This window comes from Cryptococcus neoformans, chromosome 1 (genome assembly GCF_000149385.1).
Source record: "Cryptococcus neoformans var. neoformans B-3501A chromosome 1, whole genome shotgun sequence".
NCBI lineage: Eukaryota > Fungi > Basidiomycota > Tremellomycetes > Tremellales > Cryptococcaceae > Cryptococcus > Cryptococcus deneoformans.
The window spans coordinates 1,442,075-1,452,074 of record NC_009177.1 but is presented as its reverse complement, the minus strand read 5'-3'; the positions used below and the strand labels follow the sequence as shown (position 1 = coordinate 1,452,074).

Genomic DNA, 10,000 nt, shown 5'->3' with positions numbered 1-10,000 from the left:
TCCAGTCAGAGATGAACAAGATGGTGCGTGCCACCGCTCGAGTCACGTTGTTAGCCATCTGCTTGCCTGCAACATCGCTAATCTTATGGCTCTTCGCAGGTGGCGTTCATCTCGCAAGAAGCGAGGGAGAAAGCCAGGGAGATCCAGGTCAAAGCAGACGAGGAATTCGCCATTGAAAAGGTTTGTACTGAGACAACGCAGATTAATGACTGTTGCCGTTCACCCTTTGGAACGTGGCTAATGAGACTCTTACAGGCAAAGATTGTGAGGCAGGAATCTCTCGCTATCGATGCCCAGTTCGAGAAGAAACGAAAGCAAGCCGAGGTCAGCTGGAAGATGTACGTGCGACTGATCTCTCCCACTTGCCGAATTCGCTGAACCACTCGTCTAGTTCTCAGTCGACGGCCATCAATAACTCGCGCTTGAAGATCCTGCAGTCACGCAATGACCATCTTCAGACTTTGTTCGATGAGGCTAATAAGAAAGTCATGGAGTTGAGCGCGGGAGACCGGTATAAGGACGCTCTCGTGAACCTGATACTCGAGGTGAGTCTAATAAAGATGTGATATAGGGGATGCTGAGGTGGCACAATACGAACTCTGCTAATCACCCACGCAGGTCCTCCTAAAGCTTCTTTCTGCTGACATTACCCTGTCCCACCGTCCAAAGGATGCGGAGCTCGTGGAAAAGAGTGCCCAAGAAGCTCAAAAACGATATAAGGATATTGCAGGCCGAGAATCTAATATATCTTTTGATCCAAGTCTCCCTGATGACAGCCCCGGTGGTGTCATTGGGACATCGATGGGAGGCAGAATCAAGGTGGACAATACTCTGGAGGAGAGATTAAGGATTCTGGAAGAGAAGGTGAAGATTGGTTATCGGTGTCTGACTGAATTCACTAACGGAAGAGTAGATGCTACCCGAGTTGAGACATGATCTGTTTGGTCCCAACGAGAATCGAAAATTCTACTCTGTCAGTTGTCCCTGGGTTTCCTGCAAAAGAGAAAGTGCTGACCACAATTTATACATGCTGCAGTAAGTTTGGCCTGTCGACTTTCTTACAATATACATCGGTTACGTGAATTGAATTGATTTTCGAGCGAATGAATTGTGTCATGTCATGTATATTTTGGGCGATTTGTCTCGTCCATTGTCAACTTACACTTACATTGCTGCTTATGCAGCATGCAACAATAGCAGTGCAAGCGATATGTGGTCGACGTGCATATGCGCACCCCTAAGACCCGCAATGCAAGCGAAAATCTGATCACAATTGTTACTAAGCGGTACCGCGCAAATGAGCGTGGCGATTTGCTGCATGTATCATCTAATAAATCTGCTGCACCTGTTGTGTTACATTGGCGCGTCGTGATGAAGTAATATACACAAGAAATACGTGTTAGGACCCATCCACATGGGGGCACATCAATCAATATTAAAACATGAGGCAGTACTCCTCAACCTGTAAAACTGACTCCGGGACACAGTACTACATGTCTCCTTGCTATAACGGGCGGCCATATGCGCTTTCTATTTTTGATAATCTCTTCTTTACTGAGTTGGCTGTCAGATTTTTGGCACAAGAAAACTGCTGTAAGCGACTCACGCTCAATCATCTCTCGACGGAGCCTCGCGTTCTCTTCGTTTGCTACACGTATCTGCTGCTCTTTTTCACTCAAATCATGCTCCAAGGATGATAGATGCTCTAATCGATTGGGGTGTCTGTCAGCTTGCGGAGTATCATGACGGCTGAGACTCTGCGACCCACCTTTCCTCTTTGCTCGAAACGTCCTGGCACTAATCCTGTTCCTGACCCGTTTTCTTTCCCTGGCCGACAATGCCCTATAGTCTTCAACTCGCATCCCCCAAATCATTCCGTCTCTCTCAACGCCCTCTGGAACCTCGTGGTCATGCTCGTCGTGACTGTGATGGGAGAACTCCGAGTCCGAATGTAATGAACGACTACGCTTCACTGTGGCGCTCGCGATGCTCTTTCTCCCCCGGGTCTTGGGAGCTAGCCGAATTGGTGATGCATGGGGGCTGACGATGTGGGATGATAAAGGAGAGGGCGACCGTGTGAGTGAATGGTCTATAAGGTTGACTGACTCTGTGGAATCTAGCTGCGAGCGAAGTGAGAGGATAGGGCTATGGGCCGGCTGCGTGAGCAGGGAAGTGGATATTCCTGTCGAATTTGGAAAGGAATAGTGGTATGCGGGTTGCTGGCAGAATGAGTCTTGCTGCTGAAAGAATGATGGAGACTCGGTTGGCGAGGGAGCTTCGGCCTTGGTAACCGCAGGGGATTGACCGGCGCCCGAAGCCGCCCATGACGTTGATTCAGAAACCCCGAACGGATACCCGCCCGAAGACGATGGAGCCTGGATGGGCGGCAGCGAAGGAAGCACTGAGCTGGACCACTCGAGCGAAGAATCTGGCGCCGACTGAAGAAAGTTCTGGTAGAGATATGCACCCCATGTTGCAGGCGGCTGAGGCAGAAAAACAGTATCCGAAAACGGTCAGCGACGCGCCGAAAATGAGAGATAATTCCTGAGCGAGCGTGGTGAAGACTCACCACAAACGGTTTTTCATCTATTGGCTGGATGGCTGCCATCATGAATTAGTAGCTATGGACGAGAGGTGCACGGGCTGCGAGAAGGGCGTATGGAGTATTAAAGGGCCATTATGTGGGTGTGGGTGTTCGCTTGCTTATATGCTTTTTTGGGTGCGCATACAGAATTGTGGAGGATGGCGCCCGAAGCCGAAGCCGCGAGTGGTTGTAAAAAGCTGAGTCATTTTGCCCGTCGAGCTGGGCTGGCTGGGCGGTGGCCTTACGCACACCCTGTGTTACATCAGACCCACACTGCCAAACGCCCGCAACCACCGAAGCCCGGAGCCCTTTCCGCTCTCTTATTACAGCCAAGGCAGGCTGGTCCGCGACGGGCGACGGCGGCTGATTAGGACGGCGCGTCTTATGTCAGCATTCCCGGGACGGTCATGGCGATGACGGACACGCGCGGACACAAACCGGCGGGCAGCCATCTCCGCCATTATCAGACAGCTGTATACATTTGGCCATGCATAAATGCCATAATTAACGATAACCATGTACGTCAAAAGCCATCACCGCGTCCCACGAACTATATACTGGAAATAGGACTGCTCAACTGACAGTTGCCGCCGGGGGGCCTTCCCGCGTTATTAATACGTGCCCGGCAGGCGGCAGGCAGCAACAGCGCCGCTTGTCGCTCGACGCAACTATTGTTATGCACAACGACCATGGTGACTACTCTAAATATAAATCTTCAAAACAATTATCCGAGCTTTCATCGATCTTCATTATTATTATTGATTCATTTTTGCGCGTCTTTTCTACATCACCTTGACCACATACATTTTATTTCCTGCTACCATAATCCGGCCCCAATATTACGTTCCATCTACACTACTTCATATATTGTCTATCCTCTTCGCATCTTCGCGATTTTAGAGTATCAATTATTATGACATGTTGCTCACTCCTACAACGAATTTCGTTATCGGCTTGTCCCGGCTTGGTTTGATTATGATTGAGAGTCATTTCGTCATCGGTCCCGACCCAAAAATATATGGTGGAGTGCTATATGGCCGATTATCTGCTGCGTTATCTTGTTGCAATAAAATAAATAACCAAAAGAAAGACACAGGGAAAATCGGAAATCGGTTTTATCATGGCAAGTCCGCCGTCATTTATGCGAAAACTCCCTGTCATGGTTATCGACCGCCGTCTGCTTTTGCTGCTGCTCTCCTGGCGCGCGTATGAAAACAGATTTGGGTGAATCTTGGCTCGGGTAATAAATTAACCGCAGGTTTTTTGTGTGATTTGACTGATGACAAATCTCCATCAATCGACGAAAATCAAAATGCACACTCTCGTCCTGCGTTATATAGCTGTATTTATCATAGGACCAGAGGAACATGAGCAACCATAAATAACAAAGAACACTCTTGGCAGGAAGAGCTCCGTGGGTTTCGTCTCTTACGCCTTGCGCTTCAATAACGCCTTGAATTGTTTAGATGATGGTGGTATGGAGGAGCTCGGTGCTTGTTGTGGTGGATCGAAGATGATAACATGGATGATGGACGAAAATCGAAATGGTGGGCGTCGGACAGATTGCCGTCATTCAGCGCACAGCGTCGTGCATTATGATTACTAGAAGATGACTGCAACTGATCGTGTGGAAGAAGAACCAATCGACCCTTGCGCAGCTTGCGCGAGTGTGTAGCTTTCACGACCGTCATCGGAACTGGCGCTACACTTGCAATATGGTAAAGTGATGGAAGGATGAAAGAAATGGATGGAGGGATGGGAATCGGATCTACCACCACCTCTGCTCTTCTCAAGAATCAGCTTGTTGTTGGTTGGGTAAATGTGCACAACAGTAGTAATGCATCCCCTGCCTTGTCATGAAGAGATCTATTGCAAGTTTTCCATGATTGTATATAGAATATCAAATCCTTTCCTATACCACGACGTTATCCGAATTAAAAGTCCCTCATTCTACATGGAAACGTCCCAGAGAGATTTGTTTTCTAAATACCCCATCTCGATCCTATCTCGCTTGTGCAAGCGTTTTTCCTAATGCTAATTTACAGTACAGAAAAGCTATAGAAGATGATGCTTCTCACTACAGGGCGATAGCCATTGCCGAAAAAAGAGAAAAATTCTAAAGGAAAAAAACAGGTATCTATTATGAAACAAAAAGCGGACGAAGCAGCCTCTTCGCCAATAAGACAATTGAAAAAGGAATTGTGCACATGCTGTGGATTTAGGCTTAATAATTACCTGGTTGAGGATACATCATGCTGTTTGTGAACTGCATATCACTGTACAGGCATGAGGAGTAAGCAAAAAAAAAACCAAACCATTATTCAGCAATCGAAAAGGCACTTACATTTGCTGAGCGCTAGGCGCTACGCCGAGAGCAGGGAGTGAATGATTCAGATACTCAAAATGAGTCTGAGAGGAAGGATTGAACATGGGTTGGCTGTACATTTGTGGCGGACCACTGTCGCCAGATTGTATACGTCAGCTACGTTCAAAGCATACTACTGTATTAGGATGAAGACATACCTAGAACCATCTGTGACAGATAGCAATTGGGACACAACCTGGCAAGGATACCCAGCATCTAGAGTCGAATGATTCCCGCCGCCATCGATAAATTCGGCATGCACTTGTATTTGAAATGGAGCGGTCGGCTGATCAGGTATTCCCACAAGCCTTACTCCGTCCTCCCATCTCAACCAGTGAGGTAGCGAGCCGGGAGGAGAGCTAAATTTCGGATGCAGTGCGTCTGATGCTGCTTGAGGATCCCATATCCTAGGTTCCCATTCGTACGGCTGATTTACCACCCTATGGTACCCATTAGACCGGTCTACGTCATGCTCCGTCAAGAATATACTCACGCATAATTATTGGGCTGCCCAATGATTCTCCGCTGGAAAGGCCTGAATACCCAGCCACCACCCGGCAGTTTTTTGGCATCAACATTCCAGATGTGATTGCCTTTCGATTTTGCCTTCTTGCCGTCAGGATTAAACCTCGATATGAGACCTTGTCTCCAGAGATAATTCTTAATCTTTTTGATGGACATAATTTCCTCTGTGATACCACGTTGTTGCAACTATTTGAAATAAGCTTCGTACCGTGAAACACCATCATGTAAACTCAAACTTACATCCTCTGCAAACGCATTGGTAAACGCCTGGATTCTGAATTTAAAAGGTCGATAATCCGTAGACTCGTCAAGCTTCTGCATCTTCTTAGGCATAAGGACTTGGTGGATTTTTTCGCCTTTACTATCACACGCATCCACTGCACATGGGTTAGCATTTGAAAACAAATATGATGAAGCCGTACTTACAATCCGAGCAAATCCGGTTGAGGAATTCCTCGAAAATCTGATCTAGCTGCCTGCGGATATCGTCTGAAATTCCGCCATTTGCCTGATCAGGCGCCAATCCATCTGCACCGACAGAACTTCGTCTCCTCTTGGTTCTCCTCGGCTCATCATCATCCGAATCATCCTCTTCATCTCCGTCGTCCACCGGCGACCCCGCTCGTGACTGCCATGCTGACGGTGGCACACTTGATGTCATGGCTGAATGGGACCAGTTCTTATTGACAGAGGTGCTTCTTCCGCGTACTATAGGTCTCCCGTCAATCCGTTCAGATGAGGATAGCCGCCGTTCCATCATTTGTGGCCCAGATTGTTGTTTTGAAGTGTTTCCGAGACCATTCTGTTGTAAGCTGACGTCCATAGACATAATTTCGCCATCCCACGGTTGAGGAGGGAGATTATACCTTGGTGGGCTGGGAGGACGGGAGGGAGGTATAGTGGCGAGGGGTGACGAAATCATAGGCATGTGCTGGGCGCCAATGGAGGCAATGAAGCTAGGCGAAGGCACAGCTGGCGTCGTCGGAGGCAATGTCCCTGTAAGCTGGCTTGGCAGCTGATGACCGTTGGGAAACGAGTGCGAATGGACAAGAGGAGGAGCCTGTAGCTTGCTGTTCAAAAACTCAGTTGCTAAGTTGGAACCAGGTGGCACAGTGCTGTTGATCGTTTGTACAGTGGCCGATCGTTTAGACCCAGCGGTATTCTGATCGACAGGGAGAGATGGAAGGAGACTGGAGGGCTGAACCGTCATTTGTAAATTATTCAGCTGGGTGGGGACAGCTGTGGACGTCATGGACACTTGATATTGAGGCGGCGCAGAGGTGACATTAGTCTGTACAGCAGGTGATGGTAGGTAATTTCCTGTCGGGGATGTACTCTGAGAGGTTTGAGAGTTGGGGGTAGTATTATCTTTAGGTGTCTGAACCGGGCCTACGCCAAGTTCGCTTGCAACCTCAAGGTGGTTACTGATGTCACCCAGATTTGTCGATACCCCAATCTCTTCACCTCTTAACAACGCTTGCTTTGCACTCTGCGCGGAATCTAAGATTTTGTCCAAAAGTGACAGCTTATCAATCATTTCGCTGGACATCTCCATTGTCAACCCGCCCAAACATGACTGTGAGTGCGTCTGGGATTGATTCTGATTTTGCACCTGGGATTGAATTACAGTAGAGTGTTGTGGAATTGATGGATGGGAATGGCCCAATGACGATTTTCTGGAAGTAGTCATGTGCGAAGGGGCGGGCGTAGGAGTTGACACGTCTTCCATGGAGATTTCGTTGGTGGCCATAATCCCCAGCTGCTGCTGGTGACCCTTTTGTTGCTGCTGACCTTGACCTGAAGAACCGAAAAGGGCATTCCCGTCCCCTTGTACGTGAGAGGTCGAAGTCGCAATGGTAGGTGATGGTGCTAGAGGGGAATCAATAGGGCTCTGCAAGGCCGGAAAGGTGAATTGGGAAGGGATTGCTTGAGATGTGACCGCCTGCGTGAAAGTAAAAGGCGATGGGTTCGATTGACCAAAGTTATAAAAAGAACCGCCGCTAAAAGTAGCTCCTCGCTGTCTACCCGCTATCTGTGGCGCGTATTGGTGAGGAAAAATGCCACGGACTGGACTGGAGGGCTGAGAAGCAGGTAATCTCTGATTGGGCTGCTGTATTTGCTGAGGTTGTCGATCGTCATCAAATGATATCTGAGAAACAAAAGACCCTTCGGCGTTGCCAGAAACGGGGCCTTCAGGGAACTGAAAGTAATCTTGAGACAAATCGGTGTTGTGACCGGAACTGAAGGGATCTGTCAAGGGAGGGCCCGAAGAAGGAAGTGATGAAGGAGACCGTAGCTGATGCTGTAGGCGAGGAAGTGCCGCCGGCAAAGCACTTATATTGAGCGAAAGGTTTTGAGGACGAGATGCACTTGAACCAACAGAGGAATTTTCACCTTCAGTACTCTCATATGAGGGGGGAAAACATTCCCCCCCAGCTTGTGAATCGGTATTCGAGGCTATTCTGGCATGACATTAGCTTCACTCTGCTATTATCGATCTGGAAAAGGCTCACGTGGACGGGGAGGGAGGAGAGCTAAAAGCGTTAAAAACCCAATTATCGTATGCCTTGTTGTCACCGATGATTGTAGACCCTACAGGGTCCACCGAATGATCCAGTATTTCGGATTGCTGTTGGACTGAAAAGCGTCCTGTCGGAGAGGGTGAAGTAAACAAGGGCGGCGCTGCCGAGAGAAGGGGTGGTGGAAGAGGAGGTGTTGACGGCAGGTTGGCAGTTGCAGAGGCTGTCAGGGCGCAGAAGAAAGTAGATGCGAAATAGATGAAATCATCGTCAGCTGGCCGTATATATATGGATACTGGGTGATGAATGAAACAGAGCCAGTCAAGTGGATGCGGCAGGAGTTGTAGATAGATATTTTGTTGCCACCCTTTCCTCCCGTACTAAACCGCTGCTGCTGCAGACCAATACAAAAAGATATGTCTTGGTTGAGAAGTAAGAGACGGCAAGTAAGCATGAAGAGAGTGGGTATGCGACTGTCAAGGGCACGCGTCTTCGAAGCACTATTCCACCTTCACGACCGCTTGACACCATATAACTCAGTCGACTGCTTGTCTGTGTCCCACACGGGCTGAGACCGCCTCACGACATACCCATCGCGTCCCTCCCACATACAAATTCAAGCTCGAGTTGTCCAACAAAACTGGAGATGTCACTCACCCTTCAACCTCTTGATATGTCTGCTCGTTATAAGTTTCGATAACTGGAAGAAAAAAGTCTTTCCTCACGATGGACTCGTCGTTTTCACTTGTGTCTCCTCACGGCCTGTAGTAGCCGAGCGCCAGATGATATCTGTGGGCAGTATATGATGCTGCGATTTTCCTCGGAAGCGTCAAAGCGGCGGCCACAACGGAGGAAAGGAGGCGTAACTTGGCCCGATCGAAATGAGGGGAAGGGGTGGCGGGAGGAGCGTGCGTGTGCGTGTCGTGGGGATGGAAGCAAGGATAGTGATGGGTGATGGATGACGGTGGACACGTGGCACGGCGAGGGCAGGAGCACGGCGGAGACGGCAGGAGGCGAGACACAAGCACGGGTTGAGGGTCTAGTGGTTGGTAGTTGGAGGCTGAATGGCGGGTGGCGCGGCTTGCAGTTCGTAGAATGGAGTGAGAGTGGCGTGCGCTGGGTATTGCTGGTGGATAAAATGTAATAAAAGTGTACTGGGGACCTGAGTGGAAGGGCGCAAGTACATGTACAGATGAACATCCATCAAGAGGGTCCAGACACCCCGTGCTTTTCGCTTTACAGGAACTGTCATAATAATAATAGGCGCCCGTTTGCGCGGCCATCGCCGCCGGCTTGGCCCTTATTATTGGGCTTTTCTGCGCCGCACAAGACAGCATAACTCCCCAACCCGGCTTGCTTGAAAATTTCAAATATCAAATTTCTACAGGCTTCTTCTTGCGGAAACCTCACTTATGAGCCCAAAACTTCCAATTCCCAAAACAGACATTTCGGTCCCTTCCAGCGTTTTAGGCCACAAAATTGCCTATAAATAGCACGGGACAGCAGCACTTCAACGTTTCAACCTTATATCCACTTGCTTTGCACAGTCACATACAGAAATTTACTACACTCTGAAAGAGGAAAAATGGATTATGGAAGGAAGGAAGGCCACTAGGATGTTGAAATGTTGCGCGTCATGCAGCAAATATATGGAATTCAAAACGTTTGCATCCCGTGATCAAAGAACTAACTAGATCGGGACAGAGAGTCGCAACCCGCTGCAAGGGGGGAAATTCGGACCTGTGCCATTGAGTCAACCGGGTAAGGAAGAAGATGAAGGCGGAGTAGTAGTAGTTGCTTCTTCGTTGTGCGTGCGATCTGTGATCATGATCATGGTTGGAAGAACGGACGGCGGAGAATCTAGTAAGTGCAACTTCCACGTCATGGGTCCTGGTTTTTTCTCATTTATATGTTGTAATTCGATAGTTACATATAATGACTGGTGTAGCACTGCCACTGGTTATTGTTTTTCCTCCGTACTTCACTCTGGCGTCAGTCAAAGAGATC

General features: G+C 48.7%; 3 protein-coding genes across 3 annotated transcripts in view; 1 reads left to right on the top strand and 2 right to left on the bottom strand.

Moving 5' to 3' along the window:
• The window catches only part of CNBA5250 (hypothetical protein), a gene marked incomplete at both ends in the record, with an annotated part of 1,073 nt that extends 34 nt beyond the window's left edge, over window positions 1-1,039 (top strand). The window contains 7 exons of the mRNA XM_772735.1: window positions 1-23; window positions 100-180; window positions 256-338; window positions 392-545; window positions 619-864; window positions 914-973; window positions 1,037-1,039. The exon at window positions 1-23 is cut by the window's left edge and continues 34 nt beyond it. Coding sequence (XP_777828.1) covers window positions 1-23; window positions 100-180; window positions 256-338; window positions 392-545; window positions 619-864; window positions 914-973; window positions 1,037-1,039 — 650 coding nt within the window. The remainder of the gene's footprint in view (window positions 24-99; window positions 181-255; window positions 339-391; window positions 546-618; window positions 865-913; window positions 974-1,036) is intronic.
• A 465-nt stretch (window positions 1,040-1,504) lies between these two features.
• On the bottom strand, window positions 1,505-2,608 carry CNBA5240 (hypothetical protein; the record flags this gene model as incomplete). Its single annotated transcript, XM_772734.1, has 4 exons — window positions 1,505-1,554; window positions 1,607-1,705; window positions 1,769-2,483; window positions 2,570-2,608. 4 exons carry the CDS (start codon window positions 2,606-2,608, stop codon window positions 1,505-1,507), a joined length of 903 nt encoding a protein of 300 aa, XP_777827.1.
• Window positions 2,609-4,808: 2,200 nt separating this feature from the next.
• On the bottom strand, window positions 4,809-7,224 carry CNBA5230 (hypothetical protein; the record flags this gene model as incomplete). Its single annotated transcript, XM_772733.1, has 6 exons — window positions 4,809-4,860; window positions 4,929-5,042; window positions 5,108-5,389; window positions 5,443-5,660; window positions 5,715-5,851; window positions 5,901-7,224. 6 exons carry the CDS (start codon window positions 7,222-7,224, stop codon window positions 4,809-4,811), a joined length of 2,127 nt encoding a protein of 708 aa, XP_777826.1.
• Window positions 7,225-10,000: the final 2,776 nt, after the last annotated feature.